Source organism: Lepus europaeus, chromosome 12 (assembly GCF_033115175.1).
Source record: "Lepus europaeus isolate LE1 chromosome 12, mLepTim1.pri, whole genome shotgun sequence".
Classification (NCBI taxonomy): domain Eukaryota; kingdom Metazoa; phylum Chordata; class Mammalia; order Lagomorpha; family Leporidae; genus Lepus; species Lepus europaeus.
Genome location: NC_084838.1, coordinates 55,546,854 through 55,567,371, shown reverse-complemented (window position 1 = coordinate 55,567,371; position 20,518 = coordinate 55,546,854). Strand labels below are relative to the sequence as shown.

The 20,518-nt window shown below is 41.0% G+C and overlaps 1 protein-coding gene across 2 annotated transcripts in view; it reads right to left on the bottom strand.

Moving 5' to 3' along the window:
• SLC24A2 (solute carrier family 24 member 2) overlaps positions 1-20,518 on the bottom strand; it is a 257,950-nt gene that overhangs the window by 17,802 nt on the left and 219,630 nt on the right. For both annotated transcript variants that reach the window (XM_062207033.1, XM_062207034.1), the window contains one exon: positions 8,450-8,584. In XM_062207033.1, the coding sequence (XP_062063017.1) occupies positions 8,450-8,584 (135 nt within the window). The remainder of the gene's footprint in view (positions 1-8,449; positions 8,585-20,518) is intronic.

The following is a 20,518-nucleotide window of genomic DNA, read 5'->3' as shown; positions in this document are numbered from 1 at the left end:
TATTTTTTATTTTTTGACAGACAGAGTTAGACAGTGAGAGAGAGAGAGAGAGAGACAGAGAGAAAGGCCTTCCTTCCGTTGGTTAACCCCCCAAATGGCTGCTATGGCTGGCGCTCTGCACCGATCCAAGGCCAGGAGCCAGGTGCTTCCTTCTGGTCTCCCATGTGGGTGCAGGGCCCAAGGACCTGGGCCATCCTCCACTGCCTTCCTGGGCCATAGCAGAGAGCTGGACTGGAAGAGGAGCAACTGGGACAGAACCAGCACCCCAACCAGGACTAGAACGCAGAGTGCCAGCGCCGCAGGCAGAGGATTAGTCTAGTGAGCCGTGGCGCTGGCCTTGGATTGCATTGAATCTTTAAATTGCTTTCAGTAGTATGGACATTTTGATGATATTGATCTTCCAATCCATGAATAAGGCAGATTTTTCCATTTTTTAATGTCTTCTATTTCTTTCTTTAATTTTTTATAATTTTCATAATGGAGATCTTTGCCATCCTTAGTTTAATTTATTCCAAGGTATTGAATTCTTCTTGTAGCTGTTGTACATAGGATTGATCTTAAAAGTTCTTTCTCAGCCATTACAATGTCTGTGAATACAAAGGCTATTGATTTTTGTGTGTTAATTTTATATCCTGCCACTTTACCAAATTCTTTTTTGAGTTCCAATAGTTTTTTTAGTGTAATCTTTTGGCCCTCTCTATATAGAATCATGTTGCCTGCAAATAGGGATAGTTTGACTTCCTCCTTTCCAATTTGTGTTCCTTTGATTTCTTTTTCTTACCTAATGGCTCTGGCTAAAACTTCGAGGACTATATTGAATAGCAGTGGTGAGAGTGGACATCCTTGTATGGTTCTGGACCTTAGGGGGAATGCTTCTAACTTTTCCTCACTCAATAAGATGCTGGCCATGGGTTTGTCATAATTTGCCTTATGTTGAGGAATGTTGATTCTATATCCAATTTGCTTAAGGTTTTCATCATGAAAGGATGTTGTATTTTATCAAATGCTTTCTCTGTATCTATTGAGATGATTCTATGGCTTTTGTTTTTCAGTTTGTTAATGTGATGTATCACATTGATGATTTGTGAATATTGATCCATACCTGCATCATAGAGATAAATCCCAGTTGGTGTGGGTGAATGATCTTTCTGATGTGTTGTTGGATTCTGTTAGCTAATATTTTGTTGAGGATTTTTTGCATCATGGATATTGGTCTATAGTTCTCTTTCTCTAATATATCTTTTTCTGGTTTAGGAATTGAGGTGATAGAAGGAGTTTGGGAGGATTTGCTCCCTTTGAATTGTTTTGAAAAACTCGAGAAAAATTAGAATTACTTCTTCTTTAAATGTCTGCTAGAAATCAGCAATGAAGCCATCTGGTCCTGAGCTTTTCTTTGTTGAGAGGGTCTTTATTACTGATTCACTCTCTGTCTTGGTTATTGGTTTGTCTAGGTTTTCTATGTTCTTGTGACTTAGTTTTGGTACATTGTATATACATTGTATTGTATTTGTTCTTGGTTTCCCAATTTGTTGGCATATAGCTCTTTGAAGTAATTCCTGATGATTCTTTATTTCTGTGGTATCTGTTGTTACACTTCCATTTTCATCTCTAATTTTATTAATTTGCATCTTTTGCCCTTTTTTTTGGTGATTTGGGCCAATGGTGTATCAATTTTGTTCATTTAAAAAAAAACAGCCCTTCACTTCACTGATCTTTTGTATTATTTTTTTAAAAATTTTGTTTATTCTCTAATTTTAATTATTTCTTTTCTCCTAATTTGGGGTTTGGCTTGTTATTGTTTCTCTAGGTCCTTGAGATACTGATAGCTCATTTATTTGGTGTGTTTCCAATTTCTTCATGAAGGTACCAATTGCTATAAACTTCCGTCTTAACTGCTTTTGCTGTATCCCATAAGTTTTGATATGTTGTATTGTCATCTTCATTTTTTTTCAGAAATTTTTTGATTCCATTTTTGATTTCTTCTTTGACCCACTGTTCAATCAGGAGCATGTTGTCCAGTCTCCATGTGTTTTTATGTGATCTAGAGATTCTTGAGTTGTTGATTTCTAGCTTCGTTCCCTTGTGATCAGAGAAGAAACATCATATGATTTTGATTTGTTTGAGAATTGTTTTATGGCCTAGAATATGGTCTATTCTAGAGATATTTCCATGCACTAATAAGAAGAATGTGTATTCTGCAACTGTGGGGTGAAAAGTTTTGTAGGTATCAGTTATATCCATTTGGTCCATAGTGTGGATTAACTCTGTTGTTTCTTTATTGATTTTCTGTCTGGTTGATATGTCTATTGATGAAAATGAGATGTTGAAGTCCCTTGTTACTATTTTATTGGAGTCTGTGTCTCCATTTAGATCCATTAATATTTCTTTTAAATAGTCAGGTGTCCTGTGATTTAGTGCATGTATATTTGTTATAGTCACATCTTTCTGTTGAACTGATCCTTTAATAATTACATAGTGCTCTTCTTTGTCTCTTTTGATAGTTTTTGTGTTAAAGTCTATTTCATTTGACATTAGAGTGGCTACACCTGTCCTTTTTAGGTTTCTATTAGCATGGAATATCTTTTTCCATCCTTTCACTTTCAGTCTACATGTATCTTTGTTGGTGAGATGTGTTTCTTGTAGTCAGCAAATAGATGGGTCTTGTTTTTCAATCCATTCAATGAGTCTGTATCTTTTAATTGGAGGGTTGAGGCCAAATGTAAATATATTCAAGGTGACTTTTGATAAGTAACAACTTTGCCCTATTTTCTATCAATATTCTTGTTGTTTACTTTGGATTTTCTTTCTATTTTACTGGAAATTTTTCTGCCTTCACATTCTTTTATAATGATGGCCATCTTTTTGTGTTTCTGTAGGTAACAGATCCTTAAGCATCTTTTATAAGGCTGGACGAATAGTGACAAATTCTTTCAATTTCTGTTTGTTAGGTCTTTATTTCACCTTCATTCATAAATGAGAACTTTGCAGGGTACAGTATTCTACATTGGCAGTTTTTTCTCTTAAGACTTGAACTGTGTCTTTCCATTCTCTCCTAGCCTGAAGAGTTTCTGATGAGAATTCCATTATGAGTCTAACTGGAGATCCCTGAAAGGAATCTTGCATTTCTCTCATGTACACTTTAGAATCTTCTCTTTATGTTTTACTGTTGAACATTGGAATACAATGTGTCGTGGTAAAAATGTTTTCTGGTCTTGTCTGTTAGCAGTTCTATGTGCTTCCTATACATGAATGTCCCTTTCTTCTTCCAAATTGGGGAAGTTTTCTGCAACTATTTTACTAAATAGACCTTCTGGTCCATTCTTTCTTTCCATACCTTTAGGAACTCCTAAGATCTTTATATTGGGTTATTTGATAGTACCCCATAAATCTCCGACACTATTTAAAATTTTTTTTCTTATTTCTTCTTTTATTTTGTCTAACTGAAAATTTTAATCATTTGTCTTCTAGCTCAGACATTCTTTCTTCTGCCTCACAAAGTGTGTTGTTAAGGTTTTCCACCGCATTTTTTGTTTGATTAATTGCATTCTTTATTTCTAATATTTCATTTTGATTTCTCTTTAAAATATCAATTTCACGGGAAAAAATTTTTGTTCATGTCATATATGGATTTCTTTACTTTGTGGATTTGCTTGTGATTGCTTTGAGCAATCCTATGATTAATCTTTTGAATTCCATTTCTGGCATCTCATCAATCTCTTCATCTTCACATTCTAATATGGAAATGTTATTTTGTTCATTTGGAGAGGGGTCATGATGTCTTCCTTATTCTTATTTCTTGAATTTCTGTGTTTATTTTTAGGCATTTGTGTAGATACTTTTTTTTCCTCTGATGGCTTTTATCTTTGAACTATGCCTCTATGGCTTACTGGAATGTCTGAACTTTCAGTGACTACCAAGAAGTGTGTACTGGGTGTGACCAAGGAGCCCTGGTCAGTGATCCAGTGTGGGGTGAGTATCCAGGTTAACACCCAAGTTGGGCATGGTTTGTTAACAAAGGAGGGGAATGGTCACCTCTGTTGGTGTGATCATACCCTTACCTCCTCTCCTCCAAGGTGATCAATGCTCAGGTTGTAGATGGTTGCAACCCTCATCTGTGCCACTGTATGAAACACACAAATGATCTGTGCAGTCCTCACTCTGAGCATGGATCCTGCTGCAGTGACCCACCCCAGGCAACTTGGAAGCTCCAAGCATGTGGAACAGCACACAGTGATTGCCCAGAGACCCAGCTACACACTGTACCCTCTCAGATAGCCACCAAGTCTCCATAGTCTCAGCACGTAAGTTTTGCACAATTGCTGGGTGCAGAGGTTCAGTTTTCCCCTGCCAGCCTGTCTGGTCCTCAGAGAGGCTGTCTGTGGGTGCTCTATACCTAGGCACTTGAGCTCTGGGGCCTGTGGTATGTTGGGAGGCTGGGGGCACCTCACAGTGCTACGTGGGTGCCCAACCTCCTGTCTATCCTCCTAGCCAGGCTCAAAGTCAGTAGGGACCCCAGATTTTTCTTTCTGCTAGACTCCCTGGATCACAGCCATATACAGTTGCCACTGGCCAATTGTTGCCCTCTCCTTGCCAGTGCTGCTAGTTCTGCTGAGAAGATGGTGTCCTGTTTCAGCCTGTTGCTGTGCTTGTGCACAGGGACTTTCACAGATGTTGCCCAGGCCCAAAATGGTGCCAACCCTCTCTCAGCCAGGTGTTGGGTACTGTTGTGGGGAGGATGGGGTAAGAGAAACATGCCCCTTTTACTTCCGATGGGTCCAAGGGTATCCGCTAGCACCTAGGGCTCCAGGCCAGACATACAACATGCTCTCTCTGGCTATATCACAAAGAGCTGCAGCAGTTTGGTCTCATTTCTGTCTCCAAGCTGCCACCTGCTCCGGCTCTCAGCTGCTTAGTATATTTTGTCTGTGTTCATGCTGCATGTGTGTGCCTTCCACACAGGTCCATGGTGTTCTTCCTTCCATAGAATTTCCTCTGTGATTTTCTCTCTAATTCTCCAGAGAGTGCACTTCTTACAGGATTTTTTTTTTTTTTTTACTATTTATCTCTAGCCTACTGCAGTACATTGTCCCCTATTCTGCCATCTTGGAATTGGAACTCCATAACTGACATTGTGTAAATTCTAAATCAAATTTCAAGAGGGCTTGGTAGCTTTTATTCTTACTGGTCTTTGCAGTTTGCCATCATGTGAAAAGTTCAGGCCATGCTTAAGATACAATGTGCAGCAGAGACAAGCTATTCTAGCTGAGATATCCCTATACCAACCAATCTCCAGCTCTGAAAATGAGGCCCACTGAGACCAGCAGAAGAACTGCCCAGCTGAGCCTAGTCCAAATTGCCAGTTAACAAAATTATGTGCTAAAAGTACTTGTTTTAAGACATTAGGGTTGGATTGGCATGTTATGTGTGAAAGGCAACTGAAGAAAAATCAAATATAATGAAATCCTTTTATGCTAAGCATGATTGAGGAGTGTCTTAATGTTTTTGTATCAACTGGGATGGTTTCTTCCGTTTGGCATATGGTATATGCAGAGGATAGCCATGTAATTTATCTTCCAAGTCAGTATGCTTTGAAAGTAAATTAGTATTGTCCTGGGAAAACTGGGATTATTATCACCTTCAATTTGCAATACCCTGATGTGTACCTATTTGTATTTCCTTTAATCACAGAATGTCATGGTTTGCAGGAAGTCTAAAAATCCTCCAATCCTTTATTGACAGCGGAGGAAAAATGGGGTCCAGAGTTGAAATGTGCCTTTCCCAAGGTTTCACTGACCATAAGGTATAGGGAAAAACACATTGCTGTCAGTATGGTAGAGTGCTCTGGAGCCCAGGAGACTCAGGTTTGAGTTCAGCCTCTCTTACTATACAGCTGCATGATCTTGCTCCATAGTCAAAAGTGGGCATTACTTGTTTCCTTTACTAAATGTACAGATCCTTAAAGATACAAATGGTAGATTCTGTGTCTCTATATCTCTTTAAGGGATCAAACCCAGTGTATATAATAGTCATATAACACATGCTCAGTAAATATTTGCCGAGGAAGCAGAAGACAAAGTTTCTCATGCTTGGAATAGCATACAGTCTACTCAGAAAGAAAACAAAAACTTATCCCAGGCTTCAGGGATTGGACCTCGAGGGTGGGCTGAACAATGAATGAAGAATCAATGTTATTGCACCAGAGAGTACCATGCACAGCTCTCAAGATTGTGCTCCTTGGGATTGTAGCATCAGTCAGAGAAATTGTCATGATTCAGGGAACTGCTGCCCTGGTTGATTGATGCTTGCTTTTCATGAGTTGCTGGGTGGGAGCCATTGATTTTCTCTTAAGAGCTTCCTTGACCTTTTAGCTTCAAGAAAGTATGAAAACTTTGCTAACCATTGCTGTAAGAGTCCCACTCAGCCCCAAACGCCTAGGATCTTGAGTTACTGGCACCTTCCTTCCCTGCCTGCATGTTTTCCTGACTGCTTCAGTAGTTGTGGCCCAGTGTTACCTCATTAGCCAGGCAGCACCTATGCTCTGGGCCACACTACTCTGTGACTTCTGCAGGGATTTAAAAGCACATTTTCTTCCCTGATTTTTCTTACTGGGGCTGACAAAAGCACTTGTCTAAATAGCAGGGCAGTGCAGGCAGGTAGGGAGAGCAAAACCATCTCAGGATTATTCATGTGATGTGGGCCAGGGAAAAAGATCAAACACATCCAGCTAATTGTGGACTTTCAGGAGGCCAGACCTTTGTGCAGAGCAGATGCTGTGTAACTGTATCTTGAATAAAGAAGTCTCATTGTTGCTTTAAGTGAGCCACATCTGTTATATGCCCCTCTTTCTGGAAACCTCCAATATATGGATCCTTAGATAAGGAGGTCCTTTCCTGGTGTCCACTTGACCAGTCATGGCTCTCCACTAGGCTGCATTAGCAATTACATGTTGGTCCAATGTGACAGGACTGTTCTTCTTTTTCAAATGAGAAAAGTGAGATCATCAGGGTTGGGGGGGTGTCCTTGAAGATTTATCCTGGCTGCCACCACAATATTCTATTCCAAATGCTTTTAGAAATGATTTCCCACCAGATTTCCACCTTCTGGCATCATGAAATGTGAGGAGAAACCCAAGCTGTGTAGTCACACAGACCTGGGTCTGAATCTTAGTTCTGTCCTTCAGAAAGGGACCAGGTGTGAGTTAATCAATTACTTTGTGCCCAGGATTCTTTCTATTTGTGTCAGTAACAGATCACATATATTCCTGCCCCAAATGTTTCCTGCTCTGCCACAATATAGGTTATTGAAAATACCTAGTTCAGATTCATACTAAGTAGGTACATGCTTTTGTAGAAGGCATATGTGTGTGTACTGCCATAATAAATTATTTCTACTTCTCATTATTTCTTTCACCCCTGGAGCAATGGCATAAGAACCCAATTCAACTGGGGGTGGGTGTTTTCTGGATTTGAACTACACTTGGATTGTACTTAGTTGACATTAAGACAGTGTTGTGTTCACAGATCTACTATCTAATAATAGTAGGTACAAATAACATTTGTATTAGTGATAATTGTACAGGAGGGAAAAGATCAGACATTGGGCATTTATGCCCACAAATACATTTCCTTATTTTTGGAAGTAAATAAATAATCTATGTACACAGCCACAAGAACATTCAAGGAACAGTGAGTCACCCTTTTGCTTTTAACCTTCAGTTGCCCTCTCAGAGATAATCACTGTGGTGGTTTTAAAACATGTTTGAAAATTCTTCCCGTTAAGACTCAGGTGCTAAGTGAAGCTGATGTAGTCTTGGTAAAGTTTTTGTCTCCTCTTTAATCAAGTCAGGCTGGTGACTGCTTCGGCTTATACAGTATAGTAAAAATGACTAGCTTCTGAGACCAAGACATCAAACGCCCTAACAGTTTCTGTCTTCTGCCGATGAAACACTCACTCTTGAGTTCTTATGTAAGACAGCTGTCCTGAGGCCGCCATGCTGTGAGGAAAGCCAATCACATGAACAGCTGCATTTGACCACTCCAGTATACAATCCCAGCTGAGCCCAACCTTTATGTCATCTTTGCCCAGGTGCCATGAAAATCAGTGAACAAGCCTCTCGATGTTTCTAGCCCTCAGCCATTGAAGTCTTCCCAGCTGAGGCCCCAGATATCAGGGAGCAGAGACAACCATCACCAGTGTTCCTACTCCAGTTCCTGAGCCGCAAGATGTCTCTAAGCCAAATGAAATGGTGGCTGTTTCATACCAGTTTGTTATGCAGATTTAATAACTCAGATCATCACTACAATTGTGTGTCTGCCCAGAGAAATTTTGAGGCATATCAAAGACTACCTGTGTTTTTATGTCTCCTCTATTTCCTTTAAGCACAAGTGGAACAGACTATTATGTATACACTGTTTTTTAAAAGGAACCCATTTCAAAATGCTTTACTCACAGCTTTGCGAACGTCAGGCAAGGTGATCCAGAGAGGAAACACTATGGGGAGCACGATCAGGAACGTGACCTGCTTGCGGGCATTGGAAGGCCAGGCCAGGCTGAGAGGCTGGTCCTCCTCCTCCTCAGCCGCCGTCTCTGTGGTCTGTGTAGAAAGAGAGATAAGAAATAAACAAAAAAGAGGATAATGTATGCATGTAGCAATGACAGGACCACAAACCAAGGGAGGGAAGCTCCAGGCCTCATTAAGAGTCTGCCTGAGTCATCCTGGCAGTTTCTCACATATCCCTTTTGGGATTGTAAGAGAACTTCATCTGCCAGTCTGAGTCCCAGGGACAAGGGACAAATCGCTCGGCCATGAGAATTTGAGAGCTTTCTTTTCTCTCCTTTAGCAAAATTTTATTTATTTATTTTATTTTATTTGAAAGGCAGAGCAAGAGAGAGAGACAGATAGAGACATACAGAGAGATCTTGCATACATTGACTCACTCCCTCAAAGCTTGCATAGCAGGATCTGGGCCAGGCCAAAGCCAGGAGCTCACATCTCAACCTTGGTCTCACATGTGAGTGGTAGGGACTCAAGTATTAGAGCCGTCATCTGCTGCCTCCCAGGGTATGAAAACAGGAAGCTGGAGTGGAAGCAGAGTAGCCAAGACAAACCAGGCATTTGGCTTAACCTTTGCTCCTCAACGCCCACTCCTCTTTTTTCTCCTTGGCCATCCTTCAGCTTCTCACTTTGCCCAGCTGATGCTGAACTGGAGCGCACTGCAGCTACAAGTACCAAGCTTTTTGAGAGAAGCTGCAGCGCACAGCAAAGGACTATTACCCTCCACTTCTTTGTCCCCCATTCTTCCCGAGGACAACATCACATTTCAGTAGAGCCTTGATAAAACTGAAGACTTTGTTTTTGAGCACTGATTTTCAGCAGGCAAATTAAAGGAAGCACAGAAGCCATTCAGTAATAATCCCGAGAAAGCTTAACTCCCTCCTGCTAGCCCTGGAAGATGGAAACTCATGGGTTTTTGCATGGGGTTCTATTTTTAACCTTATTAATCACTTTCTTGATTTCTAAACCATTTTACATGCAGCCAGAAACTTATTTTGCAAGTAGATGCCTTCATTCTCAGAGAAACAGGATGGAAATCAAGACGTTGGCCTCAAACAGGGCCTCAGAGCCAGGGTGTAACCTCCTGCAGCACACAGCCAGAGTTTTTACTTGCCAGCAGTTGAGGTCAGCAGCTTCCCACGTCCCAGAGCCAGAAGAGACTTCAGGCGGATCTGGGCCGGGTAGGATGACCATTATCTTGTCAGATGGGCCCTTGGAGCCTCCAAAACAACACTGAAGATACCATCAATCACTTCCTTCCCTGCTTGTTTAAAAATGAAAGTGCAGCAGCAGGACCAAGCATCAGATCTAAAAATACCAACAGGAACTTTTCCACCAAGGCTTCCTCTTGAGGACATAGAAATAACCTGCACAAGTTTCTGAGAGCTCCTGTTCTCTTGGCTTTTGCTTTCAGCATGCACACTTTCCAAGCAGTAGCACAGGCCCTTCTAGCACCTCTGTCCCTGAGGGGGTGGCATGTGGGACAGGGTCAGGCTAGTTGGCCTGGGAGGTAAAGGACTCAACTAGAGATCAGGGTTGAGTGTGAGGCCTGACTCACAGCAGTGCTATGTTATGTTTATCAATTTGGCAAACCCTAGGTACTGCCAAAAGGATTTTTAGTGGTTCATATACAGTCACCCACACTTCAGCTCTCTCTTGTGGTTAAAATTAAAAATTTTACTAATAAAAAAGAAATCTTAAGTGATATTGAAACAGGTTGGTAATGTTATTCTGGCTTGGATGTATGTCCTTGGCAGTGGGTAAAAGAATTGATAAACAGCAAATATTAGGGAATTTAGGGGATTAGGTAGGGATTAGGCAGAAATAAGAACTTGGCACTGTTTATTTTGGTTGCCTGGATCTTCATTAAAGACACACCTCATGTTCCCTATCCGTTTGCTGTGCATGTCATGTGCTATTCCACCCTTTGATCCCTCTTCTGAGCCATCTTGATCTCCATGTCCTCCAAGGAGATGTAGCAGATGTAGAGAATATTATTCCCTATGGACTCACCAGCTTTCCAAGGTGTCAGCTGGTTTTAAGAATAATATCTGTGTCATGGGACCAATGTACAGTAAGGAGACAGGTATACTTTGTTCCCTCCCAGACACCATCCTTTTATTTAACTCAAATGAATAACCTTTCCCTCCTCACCTGGTAGATGCCCAGGAATGGCATGGAAGAGTTGGGGTATTCTGTCATTGCTCATAAGTAAGTACCCCACCTCAAATGAGAGGTGTGGTTTATTTTAGCAGAGGTTTGATCTCTCTGAAGACCTATCACACTGATGTTATGAGTTCTTCAAGTCTCCTGATTTTGACCTCCCCTCTCCAGCTGTGTTCCCCACTGCCATACACAATGTAGCAACTTCTCTCTAAACTCCAAGCTAACCTTTTTATGAGGAAAAACAAAAGCAACTCTTTATGACTCATATCATTTTAATGACACCAACAGATGGTGACATTTCATCAATAACCCTTCTGCTTATAACCTACGGATTAGCTCCTTTCTCCATCTGCCAAAGTCACCAGGCAGGCAGTGCCACTAGCAAATAGTAGAAAATAATTGTCTGTTTAGATGCATAAGCTCTAAACACACTACTATCCAACACAAACAATTAGCTGTATTATATGACTTCCAAAACTGCATTTGAAGTGGCAGTTGCTAGGGTAGACATGGACAAAAAGAAGAGACTTTGTTCCAGGCTGTGCAAATGGGGCTCTCTGTGGAGACTTCATAGCCACTTGAGGGACAAGTCCTGCTTAGGGAAGTACAAGAGCCCAGAATCCTGGGGTAGGTTTGAAAGGTACCTAAGGAGCAAGGCCGTCAGCATACTTTAGGTAAAATTCTTTTTGTCTTCTTGCCAGGTGAAATCTCACTCTGGCTCAATGGGTGACAACTTGCAAGCTGGTTAGAGAAGTGGAAGAAAAAAAATGCTGTTCCATATTTGGGGCCACTTTTGCCTTTGCCCAAGCCTGGGATGCTAGTATATTCATTATTCTCACCCTTGCAGTTGACTAGGGCAATGGATTTTCAGTCTTCTTCTGGAATTGTGGCATGTTGGCTTTGACCTTGTAGCAACCTGAGATGAACTAAAACTTTTGTGGAGTATCCATGAAAACAAACAAACAGAAGTTATCCATACTACTGATAGAAGGGTTTAAAATAGTTTGGTGTCTGCTGGGGTCTCTGTAGAAGCCCAAGAATTGTGCAAAAGCAAGGTTGGCAATGACTGCCTTAGGGCCTTGTAATCTCTACAGAAACTCTGAGATGACAACGCTTTAAGAGCCCTCAGTACAGGTCATGTGCTCTTTGCCTTCCAGAAATCAGTGCAGCATGGTGGGAAGAGTGGGCTTGTGGAGAAGCAGGAGTCCCAAGTTCCTGTCTCTACTTAGGCTATTATTACTTGGGCAGTCACCACCATGGTCTGTCAGCATTCACTGAGCGCCTTCAGGTGCCAAACGATGTGCTAAATGCTGACTCTAGCTTTCAAGGTATCTTGGGTTTAAAAGGAGAGACAGAACAGATGCCTCCAAATTTATTATTTGTTGAGGTATGGGAATACAGGTGAAACATGTGGCAAGATACATCCAGTTGTTCTCCAATATCTATTCTTCCTGTTATGGGCTGTATTGTGTCCCCTCCAAATACATATGTTGAGTCCCTAACCCCTAGCTCCTCAGAATGTGAGTAAATTTGGGGATAGAGTTTTGTTTTTTTTTGTTTTTTTTTGTTTTTTTTTTGGACAGGCAGAGTGGACAGTGAGAGAGAGAGAGAGAGACAGAGGGAAAGGTCTTCCTTTGCTGTTGGTTCACCCTCCAATGGCCACCACGGCCAGCGCGCTGCAGCCAGTGCATCGCGCTGATCAGAAGCCAGGAGCCAGGTGCTTCTCCTGGTCTCCCATGGGGTGCAGGGCCCAAGCACTTGGGCCATCCTCCACTGCACTCCCGGGCCATAGCACAGAGCTGGCCTGGAAGAGGGGCAACCAGGACAGAATCCGGTGCCCTGACCGGGACTAGAACCTGGTGTTCCAGTGCCGCAGGCAGAGGATTAGCCTATTGAACCGTGGCGCTGGCCGGGGATAGAGTTTTTTGTTTTTTAGATTTATTTATTTGCTTTGAACATCAAAGTAGAAGGGGAGGGAGGGAGGGAGGGAGGGAGGGGGAGAGAGAGAGAGAGAGAGATCTTCTATCTACTGGTTCACTCCCTAGATGGCCACAACTGCCAGTGTTGGGCCAGGCTGAAGCCAGGAGCTTCATCCAGGTCTCTAACATGTGTGGCAGGGGCCCAAACATTTGGGCCATCTTTCACTGCTTTTCTTAGACACTTAGCAGGGAGCTGTATTGGAAATGGAGCAACTGAGACAGAAACCAGTGCCCATATGGGATGCCAAGGTCACAGGTGGCAGCCTTATCCACTATGCCACAATGTTGGCCCTGGGGATAGGGTTTTTAAAGAGATAAATAAATTAAAGTGAGGCCATTAGGATGGACCCTAATCCAATCTGTGCATCCTTAGAGAGAGGAGATTAGGACACACAGATACCAAGGGTCCTTGAGTACAGAGGAGAATAAGATTGCAGCAAGATGGCCATCTGCCTGCTGAGGGGAAAGCTCTTGAAGGATACCAACCCTGAGCACACCTTGATCGTGGACATCTAGCCTTTAGAAATGAGACAATCAACTTCTGTTGGTTAAGCCACCCAATTTGTGGTATTTTCTTATTTTTAAACTTTTATTTAATAAATATAAATTTCCAAAGTACAACTTTTGGATTATAGCGGCTCCCCCCCACCCCATAAATTCCCTCCCACCCACAAACCATGGCATCTCCCACTCCCTCTCCCATCCCATTCACATCAAGATTCATTTTCAGTTATCTTTATATACAGAAGATCGATTTACTATATACTAGGTAAAGGTTTCCACAGTTTGCACCCACACAGACACACAAAGTATAAAGTACTGTTTGAGTACTAGTTTTACCGTTAATTCGCATAGCACAACACATTAAGGACAGAGATCCTACATGGGGAGTAAGTGTACAGTGACTCCTATTGTTGATTTAACAATTGACACTCTTATGATGTCAGTAATCACCCGAGGCTCTTGTTATGAGTGCCAAGGCTATGGAAGCCTCTTGAATTCGCCAACTCCAATCTTATTATTTCAGGGCCATAATCAAAGTGGAAGTTCTCTCCTCCCTTCAGAGAAAGTTACCCCCTTATTTGATGGTGTGGTATTTTCTTATAGCAGCCCTAGCAAATGAATATACTGCACTTCTGCGGTAGTAAAGAGGAAACCCAATTTACCAAGGGATGGAGTAAAGACTGTTTTTCAACCTTCCCTGTCGCAAGGTAGGGCCATATGATTAAATTCTGTCAAATAGGATGCATTGGAGGTAACTTCCTGGATGTAACTTTTAGATGGATAAGTGGTGTGTGTTGTTCCATTCATATTCTTTCTTTTTGCTAGCTGGAATGGGGACATTTTAACCAAAGCATGAATAACTACCTTGGATAAGTTGGAAGAACAAAATACAAGGATTTGGGATTCCATCAAGAGCTGATGAGAGAGATAAAAATCTTGTTGAAGCCTCTGCTATTTTGGGTTGTTGGTTGCTCACAGAGGAAACTTATTCAACTGACTCAGGGTTCCCTGTATGCAGATTTAAGGGAGAAATATCTGTCATAGATCAACACCAGGAAAGTCACGCTTCTGAGGAACTTTAAAAAAACCTAAGCAATACTGTGAATCACGTAATCGATGTTATCCTTTCTTTGCTTTGTCCATTGGGAAGTTCAGAGCCAAATTTGTAATCCCCACTCAATAACCACAGTGCTGGAATCTGTGTTCCCCTTTTTCCAGACTTACTCTTTTCCATTCCTTCTCATGTTTTGCTATATTTCCTTAAAATTAACCATTTTATCCTTTTAAATGTGATGTATTTTTTTAAGCAGCTTGAATCTTTGTGAACCAAGATGTAGTGAACTTAAGTAAAACACTAAAACTCCTCAGTGGTCTAAGGACATTTTGATATAACCAATATAACTTTTTACCAGATTAGAGAGAGAGAGAGAGAGAGAGAGAGAGAATATTATTCTGACAGCTATGACAAATGGACAACCATCTTCTAGGATGCACTTACTGATACTAGAGGTTGAAATCTAGAGATTTGGCCACTGGAGGATAGAAGAGAACAGTCTGGGGGTCAGTTATCATCTACCAGGAGATCTTTAAAGCAATCTCCTTGGTTTCATTTTGATTTATGTAGTGAATGGAAGGTGTTGCAACAGCCTGTCCATTTGTGGCCTAGGGGCATGAGCACCTATTCAGCTACATTGCTTATACCTCTGCCACCTGTATGGACAGTTAGTCCCAGAATAATCATCAGGTCTCCAGTGGAAGGGCCCATGCTGGATTCACTAGTCCAGGGGTTGCTTCTGAAGACAGAAAACTGTGTCTTGGAAGCAGTCCAATTTCTCATTTTTATCTGTGAAGGACACTATGCAAGAATCCAGTGTGAAGATGAATCCACTTTAATGCAATCTCTTCTACTGGAGAATTAAGATGAGAACCCGAGATGCATCTGAAAATAGACCATGTTCAAGTTCAGTTTTATTGATTGGAGATAAAACCTCATCTTCTCATAAGGAGCCATCTGGGATGATCACTTGGACCTGCCTATATATCAGCTCAGTTAGGGTTTGATTCAGGCTGGAAGTGAAGTTCTTACTCCTCCATTTCCATCCACTTCAGCACTTAGGAGAGCTGCCTCTTCTCACTGGGGGGTCCCTTCAGTGTGGTATGTTACTGGGTAAAAATAAAATGCCAGCACTTAAAAATTGACGTAAAAATATAATCCTTAACTCTAAAACGCTGGTGCATCTCACTGCCTTCCAGGCCTTGGCATGCCTTAAAGGCATTTCTGGGAGCAAAGCTTCTTTTTCCCTTAGGATGTTTTAATGTGAGACTACTTTCCTGAACAAGAACTTGTCATTCCTTATCATATGGACAATCAAAGACCACAAAGCCAAGCTATAATCATAGACCTCTGCAGTCACTGGGAATAGGAACTTTAGGCTCCAAGAGAAGGAGCCCCAGAATTTTAGAGTTGGAAAGATCTTGGCTTATGAGGACCACTCCTCTCATTTGACAGATGAGGACCTGCGATGACATGACCTCCTGAAAGGAGTCCATAGTGCTGATTGGCCTGATTGACTCCTAGCTCCCAGCCCAAGGGCCTTTCCCTATTCTAAACTGCTTCCCTTCCTCAGAACTAACGAACATGTATAAATGTGCTTTATTCCCAACAGTACCAGGTTTCCCACATTTGTTTTGTAGTAAATCTGACCTTAAAAAAAACTACTAGGCCGGCGCTGCGGCTCAATAGGCTAATCCTCCGCCTTGCGGCGCCTGCACACCGGGTTCTAGTCCCGGTCGGGGCGCTGGATTCTGTCCCGGTTGCCCCTCTTCCAGGTCAATTCTCTGCTATGGCCCGGGAGTGCAGTGGAGGATGGCCCAAGTGCTTGGGCCCTGCACCCCATGGGAGACCAGGAGAAGCTCCTGGCTTCTGATCAGCGCGATGCGCCGGCTGCAGCACGCTGGCCGCGGCGGCCATTGGAGGGTGAACCAATGGCAAAAAGCAAGACCTTTTTCTCTGTCTCTCTTTCTCACTGTGCACTCTGCCTGTTAAAAGAAAAAAAAAACTACTAGTTGGGCCGGTGCTGTGGTGTAGTGGGTAAAGCTGCATCCCATATGGGTGCCGGTTTGAGTCCCGGCTGCTCCACTTCCGATCCAGCTCTCTGCTATGGCCTGGGAATGCAGTAGAAGATGGCCCAAGTCCTTGGGCCTCTGCACCCACGTGGGAGATTCGGAAGAAGCTCCTGGCTCCTGATTCCTGGCTTCAGATCAGTGCAGCTCCAGCTGTTGCGACCATCTGGGGAGTGAACCAGCAGGTGGAAGACCTCTCTCTCTCTGCCTCTCCTTTCTCTCTCTGTGTAACTCTTTCAAGTAAATAAATAAATCGTTAAAAAAAAAAACTTACTAGCTAGAACAAACAATAATCATTTACTTGATGTGGTTTTTCTTGATTTTCTTGAGACTAAAACCAATTTTTGATGGTTTGGATAGCCCACATATAAAAAATAAGCTTATAAGAAACACCTGAACATTGCATCTTTCCCTTTTCTCATAGTCATGTAACATCCACAATGCTTTGTAGGGAACATGAAGGTCAGATTTGAGGGTGTGTGAATAGGAGGAGCCATTGAGACACCTGCTTTCCTCCTCCTCTATCTCCTTGAGTGATCTCTCCAAAATACTAGCTACAAATTTAAAAATGAAATGCAGGTGGTGATAAAACAGAAATGAATATCAGAATCTCAAAGATAGGTTAAAAAAATAAAACTTGCTATTTAGCCCAAGTTTGCTAGAGGTAGAAGTGGAAACTGAGCACACTAATGGCCAAAATGAGGGCTTGCAATGTTATGTAGGCTCCATTGCTTAATGACACCCCTGATTCCTATAACCGTGGATAAGCCTGCAATGGCCACTTCTAAAATGGATATCTCGAGGATGTTGTAGAAGATGGATTAAGCCCTTTACAATAATAAGCTTTCCTGGGGCTAACTTTAGCAAGAACAGAAATAGGAGATGGGTTATTTTCAGATGGCAGCATTCAGTGTTCAAAGGCCAGTGAAGTCTCATGGGAAGAATATGCACAACAAAACAGCATCATCTTTAAGCAAAGGACTATCTTTTCCTCCTCCTACCTCCTTCTTCTTTCATTATTGAAGTATTAAAAATATTCTCTTTGATGAAGGTGGCATGCTCATTTTTCCAATTAGGTTTCCTTGGGAACTGGTGTAAAGGTGTGTGTGCCTATACAATGAGTATGTGGGAGGCTTCTAAGGAGAAAAGAAATCTTGAATGTTTCTTACCTATAATGAAAGGATGGTTGGAAAAGGCAACAACAGACAAACACCCATTTTTCATATGGTTTCCTATTAAATAGGAAGTCACCCCCAAGACTGCCTTAAATATTAATTATTCTAGATTGCATATATACATAATATATATAACACAATTGTTATAAAATTAAGAGATACAATTCATGGAAAGCTCTTAGAGCAGTGTTTGGCACCTAGTAAATATTCATCCAAAATTTTTGTTTATTATTTTAAAAATATTTAGGAAAATAATTTATTTATAGAGGCATCAGGAAGAAATAAGTTTGATTAGGTGAATTATAATGACATTTCCAGCAAAAAATTAATAATCCTATTTGATAGGAAAGTAGAAATTGTAATAATTTTGTTCTTGCATCTTTCCACTCATGCAATATTTACTGAGCCTTCATGACTGCAAGTGACATCTATAATCTAACTTCTTTTTCTCTTAGGTAATGTAAATAAGTAGAAGACTTCTGGTAAATAAGATGCAAGGGAAAATTCCACAGCCCTAAGAAAAAAACACTCTTCTTCTAGCCAGTAGGCTTTAAGTAGACTATCAGAAACAAAACTTCTAAGCAGACAGCAAGACTCATAACATTATGACACCTTGAGTCTGTGTTTTCTGAAGAGCTAAAAACAATACTAGAGTTAGAACTCTCAAAGGCAAAATTACCAAAAATTCACAGTCACTTATTAGAATAGTGAAAGGCTCTGAAATCATCAACTACCTGGAAAGTTCATGGTGCCTCCCAAGAAGCTTTCCACAGAATGCTGAGCACTTTGTAGGATTGCAAATGAAATGCCTATCAACATCTATCCATTAATACTGGCTGACTCAGGGACAATAAGTCATTCTTATCTCCATTTTTTCCCTAAATGGATTGTTCACTTAGTGGTGTCTACATCCTAAAGGCCTCTACTATGTCATCTAATTACAGAAATAGGACACTGTGCTTGAAATTGGAATATGAAAAAGATCAAACCATTAAAATACTTATTACAATGTTGTCAATCATTTTGTTCTCACATACCCAAAGACTTGAACTTAAGATCTGGGAGTAACACACACACACACACACAAACTTTTGTTATCCTAAAACTGTATTTCAGGACTTGCTAAACAATTTGTGTCTTGAGTTATTTAGAGAACAAACTCTGAGTTCTTGGATGGTTCTCCTGAGGGCCCTAAGGTTAAGTATAAAGCTTCATTTGCCTTCCCCTTTGAAAAGAAAATGAAAACAGGAGAGTTTGGAGGAAGAAAGGCTGTGAGGTCAGATGATAGAAAACCAGAGATCTGTATCTGGAGAATGTCAGTTATTCAGCTCTATGATTTGAGTCCTTACTGACTGTTACAGATGAAAATCTCTGCCCATCCAACTCATGTGTTCCTTCTCCTTCAACCCACCCCCTGCCGCAGTATGGCTATATTTGAAGATGTAGCCTTTAAAGTAGTAACTAAGATTAAATGAGGTTATAAGGGTGGGTTCCTGATACAATAGGAACCCCCGCTCCCCATTGTGTACATGCACTAAGGTAAGGCCATGTGAAAACATAGGGGAAGGCAGCTGTCTACAAGCCAGGAAGAGAGCCCTATCAGAGACCCAATCTGCCAGAACCTTGATCTTGAACTTCTAAAACCCACAACTGTGAGAAAATAAGTTTCTTTTATTTAAGCCACTTCACCTGTGTGATATTTTATTATGGCAGCCCAAGTAAACCAATTCAATGACTAAAATATGAATATTTATCTTTTTTTTTTTTTTTTAAAAAAAGGTTTACTTATCTATTTGAAAGGCAGAGTTAGAGAAAGGAAGAGACACAGAGAGATCTTCCATCCACTGCTAAATGGCTACAACACTCAGGGCTGGAGCAGGAGCTCCCTCCGGGTCTCTCACATGGGTACAGGGGCCCAAGTACTTGGGCCATCTTTCACTGCTTTTCCCAGGCACATTAGCAGGAGGCTGGATTGGCAGTGGAGCAGCCAGGAATCTAACTGGTGCCCATTTGGGTTGCCAGCATTGCAGCTGATGGCTTAACCTGCTGAATCACTATGGCCCCTAATAATTATCTCTTTTAAAGATTTGATTTTTGAAAAGACTTTTTGGCTTTGAAAGAAATAAGTGTGCTCACAGTATAATTTATTTTTAAATTGACTCCCTCCACTCATTTTTTTTAAATCTTAGAAAAATTTCTATTTTTTCTTTTAGTTTATCAGTCTTTGCATTTATATTTTTTAAACCAACATCCTCATTCCTTGCACTCTGTTATTATCCTCTGTGTTCCTATCATTTATCTATGACACAAATCAAAAAGATAAGTAAAGAAAAATCTCTTCTTAAAAGGGAGTGCCATCTGAGATATCTGTGTTGCTTTCCATGTGGATATGCTAAACTAACAGAGCTATCATTTAAGTAGAAAGCAGAGTTTTAGAAAAGTGATTAATCTTTGCCTACCAGGTGAAGGAAATAATTTATGCCCCTTATAATACCATCTTGTGGTTTACTAATACACTTAAATGGAAAAAGGAAATCTCGTACCAAGAATTTAGCACATTAAACCTGAAGGTTTTACTCATCAATGGCAACTGAAAACAACTTAATCTTCTTGTACGAGATTGAGCTGAAATCAAGGATTCAAATAGTTTGCTGTGAGTGATGAAGCTGCCTGAACCTACATTTTCCAAGAAACCAGGAGACCATTTTATAATCATGTGAAATGTCATTTGGAGAGTCTGGTGAAATGCAATTGCCTTCCTTCACTTTGCATTTTGCCCAAATGATTCTGAGGTACAACCTATGGGCAAGATAGATTTCTTTCTATATTGCTGTTGTAAATGGGTTCTGAATACTTTTCCTGGTCTTTGTAAATCTTGCTGATACACATCAAAAAAGATTTGTCAACATAAAAGCTAGCCAGAAAATTCTAAAAAGTAATTCAGAAATATTTTTTAATCATCTGGTTATCAGTTGGATTAAAATTATTCATAGTTATATAAATGCTAGTATTTTTTC